This window comes from Malania oleifera, chromosome 13 (genome assembly GCF_029873635.1).
Source record: "Malania oleifera isolate guangnan ecotype guangnan chromosome 13, ASM2987363v1, whole genome shotgun sequence".
Lineage (NCBI taxonomy): Eukaryota > Viridiplantae > Streptophyta > Magnoliopsida > Santalales > Ximeniaceae > Malania > Malania oleifera.
In genome coordinates, this window is record NC_080429.1 from 15646121 (window position 1) to 15672634 (window position 26514).

The 26514-nt window shown below is 36.9% G+C and overlaps 1 protein-coding gene across 1 annotated transcript; it reads right to left on the bottom strand.

The window, feature by feature from the left end:
• Window positions 1-1706: 1706 nt before the first annotated feature.
• On the bottom strand, window positions 1707-4032 carry LOC131146349 (pentatricopeptide repeat-containing protein At2g03880, mitochondrial). The gene has a single exon (XM_058095916.1). The coding sequence runs from the start codon at window positions 3924-3926 to the stop codon at window positions 2022-2024; it is 1905 nt and encodes a 634-aa protein (XP_057951899.1). The 5' UTR covers window positions 3927-4032; the 3' UTR covers window positions 1707-2021.
• Window positions 4033-26514: the final 22482 nt, after the last annotated feature.

Here is a 26514-nt window from a genome sequence, read left to right on the forward strand (position 1 = left end):
ACACAGAGATAATAACATAAAGAGTAATGTAGTAAAGTATTATCAGTATTAAATATAGTAGCATTACATGTATTTAGGGCGATGTATACTCTTCGCCCGAGGGCTTGCTGAGAAAGGCAAGTGCCCTGATAGGTATCAGATGTAACTATATTAGGCTGCATAACATAGTAGGGCAGAGAGAAACTACTTGTATGAGCTGGTAATTTTCCTTATTCTCGGGAACTTTTGCCAATAAACCTTTGTGTGAATGCTTGAGTACGAGATAAACTAACCACCTGAAGGCTTACTGAGTAAGGTAAGTGTCCTGATATGCTTCAGTTATAACCGTAGGTTGGTTAAGGCATTAGAGAAGAGGGGTGCTACTTGTATAGGCGGGTAATCACCCCTATCCTTGGGAACTTTCATTGGTAAAATACCTTACATGTGTATGAGTAGGAATAGAGAATGATTTCATAATTGTGGTTTATTTGAAAATAATGAATATACATAGATATAGTACTTAAACATCATGATTGTCACACATTGATTTAATATATTCCCTTTTGGGCTTGTTTATGTTTTTGAGTTGTATATCAATGTAAAAACTCTAGTATATTTTATTGAGGAGTTGTTATTACTTCCGTTGTGTAATTGATATAGAGCCAGGTTCAGGTAAATGGAAAACGTGGCATTCGGTCCCCATTTGGCGGGTTCGGGGCGTTACGAGGCGGTATCAGAGATTTATTTCAACTAACACTCCGGACCCTAGTTTTGGGTTTGGGGCATTACAGGTTCATCGACGAATCCTTAAGTCCGAGATTTCCTGCTCTCGGGATCTCCTCGTCGACGAGCACAAGGCACTCGTCGACGAGTCCCTACTATGCTGCCCTTTCAAATTTTCTTTCTTCTTATTTTATTTATTTTTCTTTTATGTCCTAAGTTTGGGTTACTACACCTAGTACATATTCGCGACATGCTTTCTCATTTGATCTTTGGTGCTCTCATCAGAGTATCCCACAACTCTTCGTAGGATCCACTCACATGATAGTACCTTTGCGTCACTTTGATACCAAATATAATAGTCTCAACCCAACTCTGATGAGGTGTAGTCTGCTTTGATCCACTAGTTTCATGATTTTGTCTTGTAAAATGTGCACTAGATAATTGGAGTTTGAACTAATCTTATAAGCCTAAGATTTTCTTAATACATGTCTAGTGTGGGACCATAAGGAATTGTCCTATACAAACTCTGACACCCTCATTAGGCTCATACCTCTATGTAGGATACCCACATGATACCCTAGAGGGACTCTAATACCAAATGTAATGGTCTCAGGTTCTATCATTAAGAGTTCAATTATGTGCACAATTCTACTTGAAGGAGCTTTCCATGAAGAGAACAACACTCTCTTTATGACATGTACAATTCCAATGATAAATTTTGATACTTGCAAATTAAAATAAAAAATTATAAGAACTAGTCAAAACTTTCTTATAAAATTTTAAAATAAAAATATATTTACTACCGATAACATTTTAGACACCTTTAATTTTATCTAATATGATGTATTGCAATATAAAAAGGATAAATTTTTTTTATATATTTTTGGGGGGAAAGATAAAGATTTTATTGAACAAAGAAGAATGCACAAGAGAAAAAAAGGGTGAAGAATGTGCAAGAAAGCAATGTGTAGTGGAGTGTGCAAAAGTGCAAAACCCTTGGCAAATAGGAAGGAATGTTATTTTTATTTTTTTTAAAGAGTGGGGAAAAATGCAATTTGATCTTTTTATGAATAAGTTACATATTTGGTCCCCTACAGCCAAAGCCAACCTTAGTCGTATGCATGCAGCGATCATCCTCTGTGTCAAAGTAATTTGCAAGTTTTCTTTTTAGTTATCCACACCAAGAAGAGAATTTCGCTTTTGCTGTCACTTGGCTAATGAGTTCCTAAAGTTGTGGAACACAAGGATGGGCAGCTAGTTTCTGATTTCTTGCATATTCTGAAGCTCGAGCGCGCGCACACACACACACTCTTTTTATGCTACCAATAATCCCCACAGGAGCAAGTGCCATCCACAAAATGATGGTAGCGAATGGGATCTCTGATCACAATATACCGACGCTCCATCTTTGCTACAAGCTTTGCAAAGACATGACAATCTCCGCAAATTCTGATGTTTTTTTTTATCCTAACAGTCTTGTCCCTCGGTAAGCTCATCATACCAAACACAATTGCCAGTTTCTCACTATGACATTGAAGTGAGTCTTCCTTCTGTTCTCCTTCAAGGTCTTGCAGCACAAAATTTGTATCAGGAACATAGCCCACTTCCATTAATCTTCGAATCAATAGGTTCATTTCTTTACCAATCTCATCTATTTGCGGGTGTGACCTGTCTCCTAAAATAAAAGCATGGATTTGTTTATTGACTTCAATCCAGCTACAACCTGGTTCTTTCCTAATTCCTGTGTCTCTCATGGTCCTCCTCACTTCTGCAACATCTTCCCACTTTTGTGAATTTGCATAAATGTTAGATAAGAGTATGTAGGTTCCTGCATCTCCAGGGTCCAATCTAAGAATTTGTTTTGCAGCATGTATGGCCAAGCATACATTCTTGTGAACCCTACATGCACCAAGCAAAGTTCTCCATGTAACTGCATCTGGTTCACAATCCATTTCATTAATCAAATCAACTGCTTCATTAAGCCTGCCAGCTCTTCCAAGTAGGTCAATCATGCAGCCGTAATGCTCTCTCCCAGGATTGATACCAAAAAGCCTATTCATTGATCGAAAATAGTACCAGCCGTCTTCAAGCAGCCCAGCATGGCTGCAGGCAAAAAGAACCCCAAGAACTGTAATGTAGTTTGGTTTGGTCCCCGATGATTTCATCGACTCAAACAATGCAAGTGCTTCTTGACTGTAACCATTCTGGGCCAAACCAGCAATCATGGTGCTCCAAGAGATTACGTCCCTCTCTGCCATCCGTGTGAAAACAGTATTTGCATCCATCAAACTGCCGCACTTGCAATACATATCAAGAAGAGCATTGTTAAGGATAAGATCTTTATTGAACTTCAGTACATGAACATGAACTTGCCTTCCCAGTTCTAAAAGTGCGACACTGGTACAGGCTCTTAACACACTTGTCAGCGTTGCCTGATCAGCAGGAAACCCAGCTCTCTTCATTCTCTTGAAAAGATTTAAAGCTTCATCGCCGTCACTGTTCTGAGCAAACCCACCAATTATGGAGTTCCAAACTACCAAATCGCCAGTCACCATCTCATCGAAAACACGCAGCGCATTTTTCAATTCACCCCACTTCGAGTAGATATCGATTAAAGCACTCCTTACAAAGACATCAGAATCTAACCCAGTCTTTATTATGCTACAGTGAAGCTGCCTAAGGTTCGGCAACTCATTGCAAGCTCTCAAAACGGAAGAAAAAGTAAACATGTTAGGCCTCACGCCTTCTCTTTGCATTAGGATCAGAAACCTCAAAGCCTCCTCGTTGAGCTGAGCGTTAGAGAAAGCAGATATCATGGTTGTCCAAGAAACAACGTTTCTCTCGGGCATTTGGTCGAACAGTTCCCGTGCCTTATCCAGGAGATTAAATTTAACGTACATGCCGATGAGAATGTTGATGAGAAACGTTTTGGGCTGGTGCCCATTAGAGAAAATGTGATTGTGGACGAGCTTAGCTTCGTCAATGGCTCCGCGCGCTAAACAGCATTTTATGAGTTCCGAGTAGGTGATGGAATCGGCCCAAATACCGTGGTTTTGCATGGAATGCATTGTTTTCATGGCTCGGGGGAGGTCTCGTTGGCAGCAGGATCCGGTGAATTCGTCGATTAGATGGGAGCGGTCCAGCGGCAAATCGACGGCTTTCAGAGCATACGAACGTAACAGTTGCTGGCCGGACGACGCCGCGACGCGTTTCAAATTTTGCATTGGCTTTGAAGATCATGGCATTTGCTCGAAGATTAAATCCGTACAATTTGGGAGCTAGTGTTCAGAGAATCAGAGCTGACACGCAGAGAAATTTTGGGAGCTAGTTTTGTGAAGGATGGTTGTTTGAAGGGGTCTTGACTAACAAAGCAACAGTCAGTTTCTTTTTTTTTTTTTTAAATAAAAATTGAATATACCGCTTTTAGTAAATTTTTTTTTTAATTTTTAAAATTTAGCTTTTATTTTTTTTGAAGAACTTCTAAATTTTAAAAAAAATATATGAAATTTTTAAAAGCAAAAATTGACTTTTTTATTGGAAGATAATTCTTTTTTCATAAATATCCTTAATAACTTTTTAATATTATAAAATTATCCACCCACCTCTAATGCCCTCCCTTGCTCATATTTTTTTCCTTCTTTATTCATAACTCAAATAAAAAAAACTTAGGGCTCATATGGTAACAATATTTTTTTATTCAAATATTTTTTTATAAATAATTTAATAACCATTTTAAATCATATTATTCATATATATTAATTTCTAAAATTTATATTATAAATATTAAATTTAGTTTTTAATAAATAACTAAACAAAAACACATAAATTAACATACTTATTTTAGTAATATTAAACATTTCGGTCACCTTATAACTTTTTACCCAAACACTCAACATCAACTTTTTCGTTTCAATAACTCTTTTTTGACATATAATTTTTCAATTATTTGAAAAGTTCATTTTCCTCAACTTCTTTTAAAAAATTTCCTTTTGAAAAGTCATTAAGAAGGTCAAACTAAGCCTAAGAGTGAGATCAATCCTATTTCTTTTATCCAACTACTCCTTTTTAAAAGTAAAAATTACGTAAAGTATGTTTGAAAAATAATTTGTTTTTACATTAAAAAGTTAAATCTTAATTTTTAAAAAATTAAGAATGTAAAGCTTTTTGAAAGTAAAAAAGATAACTTTTTTATTGAAAGAAATTTATATTTTATGAATGTACTAAGTAATTTTTTAATATTATAAAATTACCCACTTAACTTTCACACCTTCTCTTGTCTATATATATTTTTCCTTCTTTTCCATAATACCAAATCAAAATGTTTCATATATGTTAATTTCTAAAAGTTATGTGATTAATATTATTAAATTAAATTTAGTTTTCAATCAATAATTTAACAAAAGACACTCATAAGCTAACATATCATTTTAATTATTTCAAACATTTTAATTATCTTGTAACCTTTTCTTCTTATCAATTCCATTTTCATAAAAGGCAAAAATAACTATTGCAATTATTTGACTTAGCTCATTTTCACCAACTACTTTTAAAGAGTTTCTTTTAAAAAGCTTAAGAAAAAACATTATTCTCAAGGAGGTGAAAAAGTTTGAGCAATGAACCATTATTGAACCTTGAGAAACTCTCTAATCGCGTTCCAACCAAATTTCTAAGAATAGAGTAGTTAGAAGAGCAATAAAAAAATGCTCCTCAAAATTTCTTTTAAGGGATTGAGATATATAATGCTTAAGATATATAATGGGCACTCGTTAGTAAGAAGTTAGCCTTTTTATTAGGTTATACCAAGCAAATATTTTCCCTAAGCGATGGAAGCCAAAGAAGGAAGTTAATCTTGGGAGTGGATAAGGAATACCACATCATTTTGTAGGAAAATTAGGTTTGAAGTTTGGGTTAAGAGTTGGACTTTCTTTGTTTATAAACTTACATTCACTTTTAATCAAAAAACACCGTAAAGGTCATACGACCAATAAATCGAATCAACACAACCAAACATTAATAGGGTATGTGTTGGAGTGTCAAGCTTAAATTAATCTGAGCCGTCCATTCTATGGGAGATCCAATGGCTGTATGTATTTTTTTTTTCTTTTTGTTAGTGGAGGGGCATGGATGTAATTGGTCTTCATTAATTGTAAATGAAAAGACAAACAGCTGAGGGGCGGGGGATTTGATTTTCGCTGTGGGCGACTTCAATACAGGAGAGGGGCTTCTGGACTTCACATTCTGTTTGCAGCTTCAGAGGGCAGCCGCACCCGAGCGCAGAAGGAGGTCTTCCTCCACTAGCCGCGTGAGAGACACCTGCGACCCGAGAGAGAGCACCTGCAGCCGAGAGAGATCCTTCGCCTGCGCATGGGAGAGAAGGAGACGGTAGGAGGGCGGTCGGCACTGGGTATCTCCAACGGATGTGCGCGCAAGGGTAAGACAAGGTAAGCTCAGATTTGGTTTCTTGGGAGGATTTCTTGTAGGGAAATCAGGGAGGAACAATAGGAAGAAACCTAGGGTTATTCGTAGGTACGAAGAGGGGGTTTCTTGGGTTGTTCTTTATGTTGGCCAAATTTTTGGGCCGAACCACGTAAATGTGTTATTGTGGATTGTGATTGTGTGATTGCCATGTTTATGTGTTGCTGAATATATTTGGTGAACATATATTTTTCTTGATCAGGCTTAGCACACACGTGTCAAAATAAACAGGTTTAAGTTTAGGTGTAATGGTGGTTGATGCTTGGACAAATTCAGATTATTATTGTGGCTTGCTTATAATTAATTAAATTCTGAAAATTGAATTTAGCAATCAACTGGTTATACACACAACAAGTGGTATCAGAGCCTGACTATGTGATGGGGACCGCTAGGTTTGAAATAGAAAAATTCATCGAAAAAAATGACTTTGGTTTATGGAGGATTAAGATGCGTGCCATCTTGGTACATCAGGGGCTTGAGGAGGCTCTTCTTGAAGAAAAGAAAGGGGTTCCACTTCACAAGAGGGGAAACCAAGTTTTCCCTCCATCGATAAAGTGAAGCCTGAAATCCTCCAAAAGGCACATAGTGCCATTATCTTGTCTTTAGGAGACAAAGTGCTTAGGGAAGTTGCCAATGAGGATACTGTAGTTGGAGTGTGGTCAAAACTAGAGAGTTTGTACATGACAAAATTCCTAGCAAATAGACTCCATAAGAAGACTAGACTCTACACCTTTAGAATGACCCCTGGAACATCGATTGATGAACATTTGGATGAATTTAATAAAATTATTTTGGATCTTGCTAATATTGATATTAGTATAGATGAAGAAGACCAGATAATTCTTTTATTGAGTTCTCTTGATTCCACATATGACCATATTAAAGAAACTATGATGTATGGGAGAGAGAGGCCGACTTTAGAAGATGTGCAAGCCATTTTGCACTCTAGGGAATCGCACACTAAGTTTGAGTCTAAATCAGGGTCAAGGGAAGGGTTAAATGTGAGAGGTAGGTCTGAAAAGAGGGACAAGAAAGGAAAATACAAGAGGTCTAGGTCAAAGTCTAAGAGTAAGGTACTAAAATGTTTTGCATTTCACAAGGAAGGACATTTTAGGAGGGGTTGCCCTGAGAGGAAAAATGGTGCAAATGTCACCACCTCTGAATCAAAGGGTAAGGCAGCTGTAGTTTTAGATGGGTATGATAGTGCATAAGTGTTGAATGTCTCTGATAAAGATTTGGGAAAAGAATGGATATTAGATTCAGGATGTTCCTTCCACATGTGTCCATTGAAAAACTAGTTTAAGTCCTTTACATGCTTAGAAGGAGGTCATGTTATCCTAGGAAACAATAAGTCATGTAAAATACAGGGTATAGGGACTATGAGACTTCTAATGCATGATGGGATGGAGAGAGTGCTAAGAGATGTGAGGTACATACCTGAGCTGAAGAGAAACTTGATTTCTCTGGGTAGCTTAGATAAGATAGGGTACACGTTTAAGTTTGAAGGAGGTAGCCTAAGAGTTTGTAGAGGTTCACTGGTAGTGATGAAAGGGTTTCTAAAGAATGGGTTGTACACCTTGGTAGGAAAGACAGTGATTGGTGAAGCTTCACCTATCAATCACAGGGTAGAAAATTAGGTTTCTTTGTGGCATAGGAGGCTAGGACATGTTAGCCAACTGGGCCTAAAGGAGTTGGAGAAACAGGGGCTCCTTGGAGATAGGAAACTTGAGGAATTGTCATTCTGTGAGGAGTGTGTCTTGGGTAAGTCTACTAGGGTTAGTTTTAAGAAGTCCACTCACACCACGAAACAGACTCTTGATTACATACATTCAGACTCATGGGGGCCTGCTACGGTTAGTTCTTATGGTGGTTCTAGGTATTTTCTGTCAATTATAGATGACTTTCCTAGGAAAGTATGAGTTTATATTCTAAAACATAAAAGTGATACTTTTGGAAAGTTTAAAGAATGGAAAACCTTAGTTGAAAATCAAGTTGGTAGAAAAGTTCAAACATTGAGAACAGATAATGGATTAGGATACTTGTCAAATGAATTTTCTGAATTTTGTAAAGCCAAGGGCATAGCTAGACATAGGACTGTTAAGGATACTCCCCAACAGAATGGATTAGCTGAAAGGATGAATAAGACTATTTTGGAAGGGGTAAGATGCATGTTAGCCACTTCAGGTCTGCTCAAGACCTTTTGGGCAAAGGCAGTGACCACTGTTGTATACCTTATTAATAGGTGTCCTTCCACAGCTTTAAATTATAAAACCCCTCAAGAAATTTGGTTGGGTAAGCCTGCTGATTATTAAGGTTTAAAAGTTTTTGGGTGTATAGCCTATGCCCACATTAGAACTGATAAATTAGAGCCTAGGGCTATGAAATGTATTTTTGTGGGATACCCAGAGGGGGTTAAAGGCTATAAGCTCTGGGTAGTAGAACCTGGAAAATAAAAATGTATTATTAGCAGCGATGTAGTTTTTAATGAAACTACAATGGGGGGAAAACTAGAAAATTCAAATGAAAGTGTTAGGCACTCTGATACCAGTGACCCACAGCTTGAGGTGGAGCAACCCTCCACTTCTTATAGTCATTTAGAAACAGATGCTGCAATTTTTGAGGAGCAAAACTCAGAAACGGAAACCTCTGAATTAAGTAAAACTTACATTCTAGCACGGGATAGGGAGAGGAGGGTCATCAAACCTCCTCAAAGGTATGGGGAATCTGATATGACAGCTTTTGCTCTTTCTGTTGCTGAAATAGAAATTAAAGTGGAGCCGAGGAATTTTAGGGAGGCCATGGATAGTAAAGAGGCTGAAAAATGGATTCTTGCAATACAAGAAGAAATGGAGTCTCTAAACAAGAATGAGACATGAGTGATGGTACCTAGACTGGAAAAACAAAAACTCATAAGATCCAAGTGGATTTTTAAGAGGAAAGAGAGAATCCCTGGAGTTGACCACCTAGGTATAAAGTTAGGTTAGTGGCTAAGGGATTTACACAAAGGGAAGGGGTAGACTATAATGAAATATTTTTCCCTGTTGTGAGGCATAGTTCTATTAGAATTCTATTATCTTTTGTTGCTATACATGACTTGCATTTGGAACAACTTGATGTTAAAACTGCTTTCTTGCATGGTACTTTAGAAGAAACAATTTATATGCAACCTCCCGAGGGCTTTGATACGGAAATGAATAAAAATCATATATGTTTATTAAAGAAATCTTTATATGGGTTGAAACAATCACCTAGACAATGGTATAAACGATTTGATTCTTACATGATTCAAAATGATTTCTGTAGAAGCAATTATGATGGTTGTGTTTATTTTAAACCATGTGATAAATGTCATTTATATTTGCTATTATATGTTTATGACATATTGGTTGCTTGTCAAGACATGGATATGTTAAATCAAGTTAAGTGCATGCTCAAATCTGAATTTGAAATGAAAGACTTAGGACCTGTTAAAAGAATACTTGGTATGGAAATAACTAGAGAAATGAATTAAAAGTTTCTCTTCTTGTCTCAAAAGTCTTATATTTCAAAAGTATTAAAAAGATTTGGAATGAGTCATGTTAAATCTACTTCTAATCCTATTGCATAGCATGTTAAGTTTTCTAGCAAACAATGTCCTGAAACAGAAGATGAGTCACTGTTTATGAATAGAATACCTTATGCTAGTATGGTTGGTAGTATAATGTATGCTATGGTATGTTCTAGACCTGATTATGCTGTAAGTCAAGTGAGTAGATTTATGAACAAACCTGGAAAACCACATTAGCATGCTTTGAAACAAATTTTTCAATACTTGTCTGGAACAAAATAGTAAGGATTAATATTTGGTAAAAAGGATATGCATTATGAAATAGGGTTGAAAGGATATGTAGATTCTGACTATGCTGGAAATCTAGATACTAGGAAATCTTTGTCTGGTATGGTCTTTTGTTTTTTAGGTAGTGCTATTAGTTGGAAATCTCACATGCAGTTGGTGGTAGCCTTGTCTACCACGGAGACTGAATATATTGCCATGACTGAAGGCTTTAAGGAGGCTATATGGATAAAAGGACTATGCTAGAGTTAGGAATGTATAGTGGATCCGTTATAATTTATTATGACAATCAAAACACTATTCATTTGGTTAGGAATCATGTTTATCATGATAGATCCAAACATATAGATGTTAGGCTGCATTTTGTGAGAGATATTATTTCTAGTGGAGAAATAGAAGTAAGAAAAATTCCAACGGAGGATAATCCTTCGGATATGATGACTAAAGCAGTACCTAAATCCAAGTTTGAACATTGTTCGAACTTGGTTAACCTTGGAAGTTTCTAGTATTTGTTTTGCAGGAACCGCCATAGAAGATGTTAAAGAGGTGCAAGGATCAAAAGCTTGCCAAGGTGGAGAATTGTTGGAGTGTCAAACTTAAATTAACCCGAGCCGTCCATTCTATGGGAGATCCAGTGGCTGTATGTATTTTTTTTTTTTGGTTAGTGGAGGGGCATGGATGTAATTGGCCTTCATTAATTGTAAATGAAAAGACAAATAGCTGAGGGGTGAGGGGTTTGATTTTCGCTGGGGGCAACTTCAGTACAGGAGAGGGGCTTCTGGACTTCACATTCTGTTTGCAGCTTCAGAGGGCAGCCGCACCTGAGCGCAGAAGGAGGTCTTCCTCCACCAGCTGCGTGAGAGACACTTGCGACCCGAGAGAGAGCACTTGCAGCAGAGAGAGATCCTTTGTTTGAACACGGGAGAGAAGGAGACAGCAGGAGGGCGTTCGGCGCTGGATATCTCCAACGGATGTGCACGCAAGGGTAAGGCAAGGTAAGCTTAGATTTGGTTTCTTGGGAGGATTTCTTGTAGGGAAATCAAGGAGGAACAATAGGAAGAAACCTATGGTTATTCGCAGGTGCAAAGAGGGGTTTCTTAGGTTGTTCTTTATGTAGGCCAATATTTGGGCTGAACCACGTAAATGTGTTCTTGTGGATTGTGATTGTGTGATTGGCATGTTTATGTGTTGCTGAATATATTTGGTGAACATATTTTTTTCTTGATCAGGCTTAGCACACATGCGTCAAAATAAACAGGTTTAAGTTTAGGTGTAATTGTGGTTGATGCTTGGACAAGTTCAGATTATTATTGTGGCTTGCTTATAATTAATTAAAATCTGAAAATTGGAATTAGCAATCAGTTGGTTATACACACAACAGTACGAGACATAGAACAATTGATTACCTCTTCAAGGTTTCCTCCTTTCGAGTTTCTTGTCAATTGTAGGTCTCACACGATCTTTTGATACTAAGAGCCAGAGCCGATCCTTAGCTACTTCCATCCCTTTAGAAAAGTATATGTTGTAAACCTTGGGAATAGTCATTCAAGTGAAGTGTATTCATTTAGAAGGAGATCAAGGAACCTAACATGACTTTAATGTGAAGATATCTCTAGTAAACCAACTTTGATGACATTTTTCCTTTCCAAAGACCAACTCTATGCATGCACCTTGGATCCTTGGGGATCCAGTTATGATTGTTATGCATATATTTTAGGCAAATCATCTTGCACCACATCCTTCCTTTTTCTAAATAGAATCCCTAAAGCATTTTCTAAGTAGGGCATTATTCATGCATAAGAAGGATATATGAAAAAGTGTAGAAAAAAGAAAAAGACTTGCATAATAGTTTGTATCGACTTACAAAAAGCCTATAATAAAGTAGATAAGAAGTTCTTTGGTGGCTTAGAAGAGAGTTTTTGTAGTAGACATATTGGGGTCATTAAGAATATATATGATAGAGTAATGACTAGTGTTAAAGTAGTAGGAGGAGTGTCAAAGGAATTTCCAATCACAATAGGTTTACATTAAGGTTCTACCTTGAGCTCTTATCTTTTTGCTTTAATGATTGATGAACTATCATGAATATGTAAAATAAGACCCCATTAGTATATGTTATTTGCAAATGATATTGTCTTGATTGGTGAAAGTAGAAGTAGGGTGGAATCTAAATTAGTACTTTAGAGAACCATTTTAAAATCTAAAGATGTTTAGGATAAGTAGAAATATGATAATATTATATATGAAATGTAATTTCAATAATGTAAAGAGGTGTGCTAGGGGGAAGATTAAAGTTGATAATAAAAAAATTAATAGTACTAACACATTTGGATACCTTGGATCTATTATGCAAGTGAAAAGAGAAATTGATGAAGATTTAATACATATAGTTAAATCATGTTGGATAAAACTGAAGAGTGCCTTAGAATGTGTGGTGTAATCATAGAATACTTTTAAATTAAAAGAAACGTTCTATAATATGGCTATAAGGCTAGCCAAACTCTAGCAATCAAAATTTTGGGTAATTAAGAAATAACATATACAAAAATAGAAGTCATTGAAATGTAAATGTTAAGATGCATGAGTGATATAACATTAAAATATAAATTAAGACCAAACATATTTGCAATAAACTAGGTAGCACCGGTCAAAAACAAGATAAGGGAGTAATGGTTTAGATGGGTGGCCTAGAAGATTGAAGTCATCCTTTATTAAGATAAAAACTGTCACGCCCTGAACCTGGAAATGGGACCCAGGGTGTTATTTAGTTACCTAACTTGTCCCTGTATCATACAACATCCATGATACTACACAATATAAGGGTCTGACCCCATAGGAATTATGTATACCCTATCCATCATCACATACACAATATATACACAGCGAAAAATTCAACCTAGTACATTCATAAAACTATATGAGAGTCTATACAACATCAGGATCTAGTTCCATAATACAAAACATAATCCTCGAGTATCCATATAACCCAAAACAACAACCCAACCATAGTACAGTACTTACACAAATACGTAGACAACTAACCAACAACCAGGCTCCTGAAAAGCTAGGATGCTAGTGTCGGCTACTCGAAGGACTTAAAAAATATTTGTATGATAGGGCTGAGATACCTCTCAGTAAGGGAGAAACTGGTTATATCAGTGTGTGGCACATAAGTGTTATTTCAATAGTAAAACATAAGCATTTCACAATTCCAGTATTTTCACAAAATAGTTCTAGTATACATCTCACAAAACACCATAGTCTAGTATTGTCACACTCTTTGGCCTAAGCTGACCGCACGACACGGCTCCCCCAATAACCTGGCATAGCCTAAGCCCCACAACGTTCAACTGGTGCAAACATAGTACAAAATCATACCCTTCTGTGACCAATCAGAATCATAGGTGGTATTGCTCACCCTCGGCCTCAAGCCGGATATCGCCGCCTACAGTATTATTCCGGCACGCCTCATATCTCAACCTTCGGTTGTTAACCGCATGCTTCGATTCTCCTAGGCCTTTGGTTTTATCCTAATTCGGAATTTTCACAAAACCTGGAACATTTTGGAACTCACGTTCCTATATTCATTTCAATTACACATAGCTTACGGTAGTTAATCGACACACTTTTCCACAAAACATATCATTCAATATATATATCAGCTCATTCCACACTTATTTGGGCAAACAAACAATCTCATATAAGGTATTCCAAAAATTCAATTTAAAATAATCAAAGGTATGGTCATCTCTATATTATAGTTTAACCAAATATATAGTTTTCAAACAGAAATAGAGATGATACCCGAAACCCCCAATTTTCCCAAAAACTATAAACCTAAAAATCCCATAATTTCACCCGATAGATTTTCCTAAATAAGTAGCCAAAACATTCGTAATATCGTAAACCACAGTTTTACTAATTCAGATTACAAAATTAACTAATATAAATAGAAACCCCTTCCTCTTCTCGAAAACCAAAACACGAACAAAACGGCTCCAAAACAGTGGACCAAGTTCCCAAAACCTAAGAATCGAAGAACAATACTTCAATATAATCCCAACCTCTACAGATCTACCGAAATGAAACTGAAATTAGACCCTTACCTCGATTTTGGAACAAAACCCGAAAATCCTTGAAATGAAATTCCGATCCACTATAGCTGTAGAGATTCTCCTCCTGATCCACGTGGTAACGTTAGATTGTTGATTCGAGTAACAGACGGCTCACAATCTTAGAGAGAGATAGAGAGAGTCCCTTTCGAATTCTAGAGAGAGTGAGAGAATCTTAGTTTTCTTCTCAACTAAGCAATGAATAAATATTTATAACTTGGTTGACCCGACCAACCTCATTGACGAGACGGCATCCTCGTCGATGAGCATAAGAAGGGAGTTTGTCGACAATAGAGTGACTTCGTCGATGAGCCTGAGATTTCTGAATTCCCAAAATCTCTCGGCATCCCCTCAGCGATAAACCTCTGAATTTTGTTGCCGAGTTATAGAAAGGACTTTGTCGACAAGAAAAGGAGCCTCGTCGACGAGCCTTACTGATTTTTTCTTTTTAAATTTCCTTCCCTTTTCTCATTTATTTAATTCAAAATTCTCAGGTCGGGTTCTTACAAAAATAATAATGAAAGATCCCACAACTTAATGGGTTAAGGATTATCACAACTTAGGAGAGAATGGCTCATCATGAGGATACTTAAAGAGACCAAGCTTTCCTATTGATTAGAAGTGTAGGAAGAAAAATCAAACATTGATGCAATCAAACATTTTCCCAAAGCTGAAAAATCTTTTGAGGCTTAAGAGTGAGGGCATTTGATAGGGACAAAATCACATCCAAGCATCACAAGGTCAAGAGTAATTCAGTGAAAAGACCATTAGTTATTTATCCCTTTGTTAATAAAGAGTGTAAAGAGTAAAATGCCCAAATCAAGAGGTAACGATTAACCATAGGGGGATTTGAGACCAGGAAAGTGTTAGGGATCTAGGAACAATAATCACACATACAGGCAAAATAAGCACACAAAATAAGAACACCAGATTTACGTGGTTAGGTCTAATTTGACCTACATCCACGGAGCACACCGAATATACTATAATTTGGGAGAAAAATAAGAGGAGAAGACACACACTCAACTCAACCCTTCTCACACTTTTCTCTCTCTCACCTTCAGCACTCTCAAACTCCTCGCTCACTCACTTCACTTGCACACTTCACACAAAACAAATGTTTTTATTTATAGATACATAGGATAGATATAGAAGGAAAGGAGTTATTGCATTCTAATGGAATAATGAGCACGTGGTATTTAATGGATTATTTTAGCACATGATAATTATGTTTTTGATGGAATGAATTTGGCACGCAGCTGCAGCTCATCCTCTTTAAGGCGTTTCCATTTTCTCTATTTCCATATTTTTTTTGGTTTCCATTTTAGGTTAACAATCTCCCACTTGGAGACAGAGATACTATCTTAACCAATATATAGATAATGATGTGCCCAAATCTGTCTTCAAGTATGACGACCAACTGAAGTTGAGCTCAACTTTAGCTTCTCTGTAGTCACCACCTTTGTCAACATATCTGTCGGATTCTTGCTACCTTGGATTTTTTTTTTTCCAATGTTAACACTCCATCCTCAAATAGAGATCTAACAAAATGATAACATAATCCAGTGTATTTGGTTCTAGAATGAAATGCAGAATTCTTTACCAGATGTATCGCACTCTAACTGTCGCTACACAAAAAATTTTTCCCATGCTTTATTCTGAGCTCTGTTAACAAACATTGAAGTCAAATCATCTCTTTACTAGTTTCTGTCACTACTACATATACTCAGCTTTTGTAGTGCATAGAACAAAAATCTTCTGTATCTGTGATATCCAACTAATAGCTGTTGTGCCAACAGTGAACACATATCCGGTGGTACTTCTACGATGATCGATTTCACCTACAAAATAGGCATCAACATACCCTCGAATTTTCAAATCTCCTTTGTCGAAATATAGACACTTATCAATAGTACCATGTAGATATCTCAAAATCCACTTCACTACTTCTTAGTGAGTCTTCCCTAGATTTAACATAAACCTACTGACAGCTCCCACTGCTTGACTAATGTCTGGTCTGGTACCAACCATGATGTACATGAGACTTCCAATGGTTGAGGCATAAGGTACCTTAGCCATGAAATCCTTCTCTTCATCTGTCTGGGGAGCTTGATCTTTGGAGAGATGGAAGTGACCGGCCAATGACATATTTACTGCCTTGGCACAACTTATGTTGAATCTCTGTAAAACATGGCTAATATACTCCGACTGAGATAATCGCAACGTTGCCTGTTGCTTATCTTTGGAGATTTGCATCCCAACTACATGCTTGGCTGAACCCAAGTCCTTCATGTCAAACTCCTCTGACATTTACTGCTTCAATTTCCTAATCTCTCCTATATCTGGTCCTACAACTAACATATTATCGACATATAGAAATAGTATGATATAGCTAAACTGATACCTCTTGAAGTAGCAACAGTGGCCAACATTGCACTTCTGAAAATTTTTTCTGCCCATAAAGCTGTCAAATTTTCTGTACCATTGTTTGGGATTTTGTTTGAGACCATATAAGTTCTTCTTCAATCTGCACACAAGATTCTCTTTACCTTTTACTGAGAATTCTTCTGGTTGGTGCATGTAAATCTCCTCATCAAGATCATCGTGACGAAATGTTGACTTCATGTGACGCCCCGATTTTCATACCACTTTTTCCATAAATAATAAATCAATGATACTCAACAATTGGCCACGTCAAAACTCTGATACCATTTAAATATAACCTGACCCGAAGTGGGATACCAGGTAGTCAGCCAAACTTATATAAACAACCCTATCAACGGAAGTCAATATATACAAATCATCCAGAATACAAAAAACCAAAGTACTAAACATCCCAATATATATACACACATATCTAACACATTCCCAAAAATCAACCAAAACTCTAGGGAAAACATACATCCCTAGGTCAAAACACTTATCCTGTCTATCAGGGTACTCGCTCCCCTCTATCCTAAAGCTCTATCTCCTAGTCTTTCACGGTTCCTTGAAATATTTAAATATTTGGGTGAGACACATCTCAGTAAGACGGAATAAATTATTTACAGTGTGTGGTAATATGAATTTCATTATATCATAATATATATATCCATTTCAGTGATAATACCATATGAGAAAATATACCAATTATACTCATAATCATTTAGACATAAAACCCAAGCTTTTAAAAGCTTTATTTCCATTTTTCAAACTTATATACGTACAACCCATGTTTATCAACAGAAGTTCTCAAGGATAGAGGAGGTTATACGCCCATACATGTAGCTTCCCTCTGCTCTGATATCGTTTGTAATCTTACCCGATTAACTTGGGTACGGCTACAACTGAAACTTATCAGGGCACTCACCTTACTTAGTAAGCCCTCAAGCGGAGAGTTTTACTTTGCCTTATTTATTTATGTTATTATACTCACACTCTTTCTTTTTTTATTTCATTTCCATTTCATCATCTAGCACACGAGTATCCTGGGTAACCAATACAACAGCGTCTGTAACTCATGGCTTCCCTGAGGATATTCTCCACGCCATGCTTCCTCCCATGGTCAAGGTTGTGCGTCCTGAGGGCTGGATCTAACCGTGGTTGGCCTAGCTGGTTAGATCAAAATGGGAAATCCATCCATGCATCGGTAGTACGATTGGTATGCCATAACCCTAGTCCGGACCCAGGGGGTAAAACTACCCTTCTCACTGGCTCAATCGACTATTAACACCACACTCATCATGAGATTGTGTGGTTGCACTAACACCTCACTAGCAATGGTACCGTGCTCTATATCAACAACTATCCATCAAGGTTCTCGTTTCCACATTTCATCGTTCACATTTCGCAGTCACATTTTAGTATTCATATTGCAGCATTCACATTGCAATATTTACATTTTCATATTCTCATTTCAGTATTCACATTGCAGTATCCTCATTACAATATTCGCATTTCCAATATTCACATTTTAGTATTCACATTTTAGAATTCTCATTGCAATTTTCACATTTCTAGTATTCACATTTCAACATACACATTACCGTATTAACATTTTCATATTCACGTTCTAGTATTCACATTTCATATCCATATTATAGTATTCACATTTTCATAATCACATTCAAGTATTCATATCTCATCTCATAATGGTATATATCACATTTCATGTATTTCAACATTTCTCAATAAAACACTTATGTATTCCACTTTTCAACATTTTCCATATTTCCAATCTCATATTATCCCAGTTCAGTATATAAAACAAAACTGGTTTCTATTATCTTATTTTCTGCTTAAATCCTTTCAAAATATATATATATATATATATATATATATATATATATATATATATCACCGGCTTATTATTCTCAGTGCAAAACACACCCAATTTTAAACACGTTTCCAGAATAAATCTTATGCCACACAATTGTATTTGATATTCGTATCATAATAATTTCAGGAAAAATATTATACTCACTTTTTCACATATTAATTCAACTAATAATTTTCAAATTAACTGTTATAATTTATTCCCCTTACCTGATTTACTGAGAAGCTCGCTAAATCCCAACTCCCACACCCGTGGCGTTCGAGACCCAAAACCCTGAAATTCACATTTTCCCCAAATTAATCAACTCAACCTCCATAATATTATCATTTAGTATTCCCTAGGCCCCAAATGCTTCAATTTAATAGTTAAAACTAATATTTAACACCCTTACCTCAGTTTCGAAGTGGTGCCCCGGAACCCCAAATCGCGATTCTGCTTCAGATGACTTAAAGAGAATCCTTCCTAGATCCTCGTGGTGGTTCCTGATCATTGATTCAGACTAAAATGAAGCCAAAATCGAAAAGAGAAGGAGGAGAGCTTCTTAGGGTTGCGAGAGAGAGAGAGAGAGAGAGAGAGAGAGAGAGAGAGAGAGAGAGAGAGAGAGAGAGAGAAATTTTTGTTGAATAAAAGAAATGAAGCTCGCGGGATCTCTTTTATTTCTGCACTACAAAGAAAATCGTCACCAGTTTTCTCTTTAACTGGCCTAGTTTTTACCGTTTACCCGCTTACCTAGCTGTGGTAAAACCACATAACCGTTGACGATTTTCTTAATACTCCAAAAAATTGTCACCAATTTTCTCGTCACCAACCCATTTTCCATCCTTTTCTTATTTATTCTCAATATTATATTTTTTGCGTCTCTACATTCTCCCCTCTTTATAAAATTTCGTCCTTAAAATTTGCCATCTATCATATTTCATTCTTAAGGAGAAACATCATAATTTTATTAATCACCCTCATTTATAGTGGAAGAATACCGTGGTTTTAAAGGAGGGTTCTGGGAGATTACAACCATTCAAAGAAAATTCTTCGAAAACCATTCTTATCCTAACAAAAAAAAAACTATCTATCCTGTACTACACTTTACAAATCAACATACATACCTTATTATTTACTTTTACTCAGACTAGCTCAGTTCTAAACTCCCTTGAATAAATATGGATACCTCTGGCGCATCTTTTCCTCCAATTCCCAAGAAGCTTCCTCAACTGCATGATTGTGCCATAACACTTTTACCAGTGAAATTTTTTTCGTGCCCAGCTCTTGCTTTTTCCGATCCAAAATCTGCACTGGCACTTCTTTATAAGACAAAGCATCACCAAGCTCCAGTGCCTCATAATTGATCACATGGGAGGGATCTAGGACGTGTTTCCTTAACATGGAAACGTGAAATATGTTGTGGATTCAAGATAGAACTTGTGGCAAAGCTAACCTGTAGGCAACTAGACCCACTCTTTCAAGAATCTCGAATGGTCCAATATACCTAGGGCTCAACTTACCTTTCCTACCAAATCTCATAACTCCTTTCAGTGGTGCCACCTTCAAAAACACATGATTCCCTGCGTCAAACTCTAACTCTCATCGACGAGTATTTTCAAAGCTCTTCTATTGACTCTATACTGTTCTGATCTTGTCTCTAATGAATCTAACTTTATCTTGAGTCTACTATATCAGCTCTGACCCTAAAATCTGTCTTTTCTCAATTTCTTCTCGATATAACAGGGATTGGTACTTCTTGCCATATAGCACCTCATATGGTGCCATCCCAATGTTGGTCTGATAGTTATTGTTAAAAGCAAACTCAACCAGTGGCACGAATAGTATCCAACTCCCTCCGAAGTCCGGCACACATGCTCGTAGCATATCCTCCAGTATCTATATTGTTTTCTTCGTCTACCCATATGTCTGAGGATGCAATGTTGTGCTAAACGACAACTGAGAACCCATGACCTTTTGTAAACTTCTCCAAAACTAAGATGTAAATCGTGGGTCTCGGTCTGATACTATGGACACTGGCACACCATACAATCTAACTATCTCCTGAATATACAAATCTGCCAATCTGCTTAAGGAGTAGTTAACTCTAATAGGCAAGAAATGGGTAGTCTTCATCAGTTGATTTACGACTACCCAAATGGCGTCTTGTCCATGTAGTTCTGACGGTAATCTTGTGACAAAATCCATCGATATATGTTCCCATTTCTACTCGGGAATATGGAGTGGATGTAGTGATCCCGCAAGTCTTTGATGCTCATTTTTTACCTGCTAGCATATCAAACACTACTCTACAAATTTAGCGATCTCTCTTTTCATATTGCTCCACCAAAAAGATTCCCGAAGATCCCTATACATTTTAGTGCTACCAGAGTGTACAGTATATAGGGATTGGTGTGCTTATTCTAGAATAACTTTCTTAATCTCAGGGTTGGTAGGTACACACAGTTTGGTACAGAACCTCAAGGCTCCATCATCTGAGCTACTGAAATCTACCTCCAGAACATCCTATACTTATTCCATAAGCTTTACTAACTCTGCATCACGCTTATGAGCCGCTTTAATTCTTTCCTGTAGGGTCTGCTGCAAACTAGATTGGCAATAAATGCTTGATGATCGCCCTCTACAAGTTCCACACCAAGCATTTCCAAATCCATCTGAATCGGATGTTGAATCATCCCTGCTGACACTGCTACTCCCACTGATTTCTGGCTCAAAGCATCAGCTGCCACATTAGCCTTTCTTGGGTGGTAGCTGATGGTGTAGTCGTAATCTTTTATCAACTCCAGTCATCTCCTCTGCCTTATGTTTAGTTCTTTCTATGTGAAGAAATATTTCAAACTCTTATGGTCAATGAAAATCTTACATCTACCCCCATAAAGATAGTGTCTCCAAATTTTAAGTGCATAAACTACCGCTACTAACTCCAAATCATTGGTAGAGTAATTCTTCTCATATTCTTTCAATTGTCGAGAGACATATGCTATAACTCTCTCCTGTTACATCAAAACACATCCGAGCCCTTTATGTGACGCATCACTGTAAATTACGAAACCCTGTTCACCTGAAGGAATCGTCAACACTAGTGCAGTAATGAGTCAATGCTTCAGCTCTTGAAAGCTCCGTTCAGATTCAGCGATCCACTTAAACTTCACACCTTTCTTGGTAAATCTCGTCAAAGGACCTGATAATTTAGAAAAGCCCTCAACAAATATGTGGTAGTACCTAGCCAATCCCATAAAACTTCTGATCTTCTGCATATTCTTTGGTTGTACCAAGTCTACTACCACCTCAATCTTACTCAGATCTACTGAAATACCACGCTTGGATGCCATGAGTCCAAGGAAGGTAACTTGCTCCAGCCAGAACTCACACTTCTTGAATTTTGCATACAATTTTCTTTCTCTCAACACCTAAAGCACTATCCTCAGATGTTTCTCATGCTCCTCTGGGCTCTTTGAATACATCAATATGTCGTCAATAAATACCACAAACTGGTCTAAATACTGGTGTAAGACCCTGTTCATCAAATCCATAAACATTGTAGGAGCATTTGTCAGTCCAAATGGCATAACCAAGAATTCGTAGTGGCCATACCGAGTCTTGAATGTCGTCTTTAAAACATCCTCTACTATGAATTTTACTTGATGATACCCAGACCACAGATCTATTTTGAGAAAATCTGTGTCCCCTATAACTGATCAAACAAATCATCGATGCGGGGAAGCGGCTACTTATTCTTGATAGTCACTTTATTTATTTCTTTATAGTCGATGCACATTCTCATCGACCTGTCCTTATTTTTCACACACAAAACCAGCGCTCCCCAAGGTGACACACTGGGCTGAATAAACCTCTTATCCAACAGTTCCTGCAACAGTTCCTTCAACTCTTTCAATTCCACCGGTGCCATTTGTAACGACCTGAAATTTCCATCAATTTTTTTTTCTTTCTATATTAATATATATAATTTATGATATCTTGTGTAGAGACCCAAATAAATTATAATAATTAAATAATAAGGGAAAGGAGAGAGGAGGATAAATTGTAATTTGAAATTCAAACAGGGTTCTCGTCAGCGAACACAGCACGTTCGTTGATGAACACGCTTGATGGGATCGTCAATGGGGACACATGTCTCATCGACGAGAAGTTACCGAGAGGCTATTCTTAGCTCTAAATTTTGTCGACAAGGAATAAGAATTCGTCGACGAACTTCCTTTGTGGCCTCGTCGACAAAGTGACGTGGCTTGTCAACGAGTGCAAGTGTATAAATAGCCTAAACTTGATTTTCTTTACAGAAATCATGCGAAGAACCCTCTCTGCAGAAATCATGTGAAGAACCCTCTCTCTCTCTCTCTCTCTCTCTCTCTCTCTCTCTCTCTCTCTCTCTCTCTCTCTCTCTCTCTCTTTTGTTTGTCCCCTCTCCTTTCTTTATAAGATTTTGGGTCGATCTTTTACCGGTTCGGCGATCCGAGGCCTCCATGACACTCCTGGGAAGTTTCTCTCCAAGTCTGCTGGAGTGGATTGTTAGTAGGACTAACTTGAACTCCATCCCAAATTTTGGGTAAGACTTTTTATTTAGTATTTGACTTTCCTACAATTGTAAAAAGGGCAGTACTCGAAGAAATTCTAAAATTTTATACAAGGAGATGTTATTTTCAAGGTATTGAACGGGGAACCCTGTGGGTGTAGGACTAGTCATTGTAGGAGCTTTCTAGTAGTTAGGTAAGGGAGTAAACTAAAGAAGTAATTTTCCATGAAAATCATTATTATTTAATAGCAGATTAATTTTCAAAAAGCATGTATTATATATGAGTATATTTGTAAAAATATATATTTGGGAAAATATTGCTGTTACACAGGAATATATATTTTTAAGTATGAAATGTCAGAAAATGTGATTTCATAACAGAATTCATGATTTTATTCAATATTGTGTGGCATGAATGTTATTTTACGCATATTGTATTATGTTAAGCCAATTTTACAGAAAAAGCATGTTTCAGTTATTTTTAGGAATAACATGACAAAAAAATAAACAATGATTTCAGAATTGTGATAAATAGTACATTTATTCAGATCAGTATGTATGATATGTTCAGCACAAGGCCGTGATTGATAGCCGGCGCAAGGCCGCAGTTATGCATGTATTTAGTACAAGGTCGTAATTATTTATGTTATTACGGAATTCGTAAAATGCTATCAATCTATTTATGTTAAACTGTATATTATCATGTACTATATGTTATCAGAACCCAAATGATAGTTTAGATCAATTATCAAGAGTACGGTACCATAGCTATACAGTTCAATTCAGTTCAGACTTGTGCTAACTGCCCCTACTAGTAGAGGGGGTGGGAGATGGATAGTCGATGTGGCTTTCAGTGTAGAGTTATAGACGTCCACCTGACAGTTCGGACCAAGGTGTGGCGGGCTCATCGTACTTACAGACATTTTTGACTCGGTAGTGGTCAGCCAGCCATTGTTGGGTCCCGCCTTCGGGTTACACAACCTGTCATGGGGGGATAATACATGACATCAGCTAACTATTCATCATGAGTAAATTTTAGAATTACTAGTTATATCAGATGATTTTATAAACAGTGAAATACAATATGTTTTAGCAATACTATGAAATTGTATGTTTACTCAGTTATGATATTATCAGTGCTTTCAAGCATGTGACATATATTGTATATTTATTATAACATGTAAATATTCATGTTGTCATACAACTGTATTTAGTTTATTTCCCTTACTGAGAGGTGTCTCACCCCAGCTTAAACCATTTTAGAGAACCTAGAAATACAGGTGGACTGAGCCCTGCCTTGTTGAAGCGGCTGTACTACCTCGCTAAGAGGGTGAGTCTTTTGAACTAGGGTCAGTAGGTTTGATGTAAGATCCTAGTTTTATCTTTTGGTGTTTTGAGAATTGTATATATAATACACACATTTACAGTACATGGTGAAAATGTAGGCAACTCTGGTATGTTGTGTTATATGGTTAGGTGGATAAAATTTATGTTTACTGCTGCTTAGGTTTCCGCTGTGTATGACAGGTGTGTCCCCATTACCCACGAGTTCAGGTTGACTTTATTATGTTTTAAGTTAATGATAATTAATATGGTTGATTATATAGCATATTAGGAAGGTCGTCACATCTTGCATGAGCATAGCTGACATCATCATGCCCTGAGGTGGAACCGTGGTATCCTGTGCATTTCACATAACACCTAAGATGCAAAAGTACATACATAACCAACATAATCAAAAATACAATACCAGTGTGCTATATATCTAGCTGTACCCATACACACATATATATAACACTTTCCAAAAGTCCCAAAAATACTGTGGGCTCCATATACCAGCCAAAAACTCACCCTAAAAGCTATGTCGACTCAACGCCACCTCTACCTCTAAGCCAGCACTGCTCGCCTCTCTGGATTACCTGGAATGTTTAATAATGTTGGGGTGAAGTACCTCTCAGCAAGGAAAAACATGTTATCACCAGTGTGTGACATATAAGTTAGTTGGCAACATATCATTTAATTAATACCGTATACAATATACATCAAGAAAAAAATATGTATAATAACACATACTTATATCATATAGAATATAAAAATTTTTGAGTTATGTACTCAAAAGTACTTCTATTTATAATACGTAATCTCTGCTTTCTATGTGTACTATATATAACTATATATATCTGTAAACTTCCCCTTGGATGGCTATATGTCATGACTTACCCCCTCATGACTAGGTTGTACGGCCCATAAGCGGGTTAAACACTGGTTAGCCCTTTAATGCTAGCCTAACTGTATGCATATCTAGATGCCTATAGCACGAAAGGCCCGCTCCACCTAGTCCAGACGCCAGGGAGCCAACAACTCTACTCGAGGCACAACCGGTTGTACCATACTCTATATGAGACGTATGGTTGCACTGTTTATATTGTATCGCAATGGTACCATGCTCTGTAAACTGCTATATTTCATCAGGATTTGACACTGTATAATAATATTTATATATAAGTCTAGTTGTTTTACCATGATTCTCTGTTTCCGTATTAACCATGATCCTATATAAACTATATAGCCATGACTGTGACACCCCGATTTTCATACAAATTTTTTTATATAAACAATAATAAATATTCACTCGTCATCAACAATATTCACAAATCAGTCACGTCAACAACCCTATTACCACTCATATGACCCGACCTATATTGGGTACCAGGTAAATAGTCATTTTATTTATACAACCTAACAGTGGAAAACGGTATATACATAATAATCAGAATACAATACCCTGTGTATCAACATACATATATAAATACATTTTGTGTGTCAGGGTCTCAACTCCCTATGGTCTTGGAGCTCTATCACGTGGCCTATCTTTGTTCCCTAAAAAATTAGATAATTTGGGTGAGACACATCTCAGTAAGAAGGAATAAATTATTTACAGTGTGTGGCAATATGAGTTCAATTATAGCACACTTTACTTAAGTCATCATTTTATCTGAGAAAAATACACTGATAAACATATTCTCATAATCATATAGATATACAACACAATCATTTCTCAAATTCAATCATTTCCAATACATATTTACCAGCAAAGTTCCTAAGAATAGGGAAGATTACCCACCCATACAGGTAGCTTCCCTCTGTTCTAACACGTTATGTAGTCAGGTAAAGCCACATCTGATACCTATCAGGGCACTCAACTTACTCAGTAAGCCCTCAGGCGGAGAGATTCACTTTGCCTCAATTATTTATGTTATTAACTTACACAGATCCATTTCTCAATTTTATCATTCTCTATTTCTCGATTACCATTATTTCTTTCACTTCTCATTTTAGCCCATTTTATCATTCTTTCACTTTTCGTTTCTATTTCACTATCCGGCTCATAAGTATCCTTGGTATCTAGTACCAACATCGCGTTTCTAACTTATGACTACACTGAGGATCTTTCTTTCCACACCATGCTTCCCCCCATGGTCAAGGTTGTGCAGCCCGAAAGCTAGATCTAACCATAGTTAGCTGACCTGGTTAGATCAAATATCATATC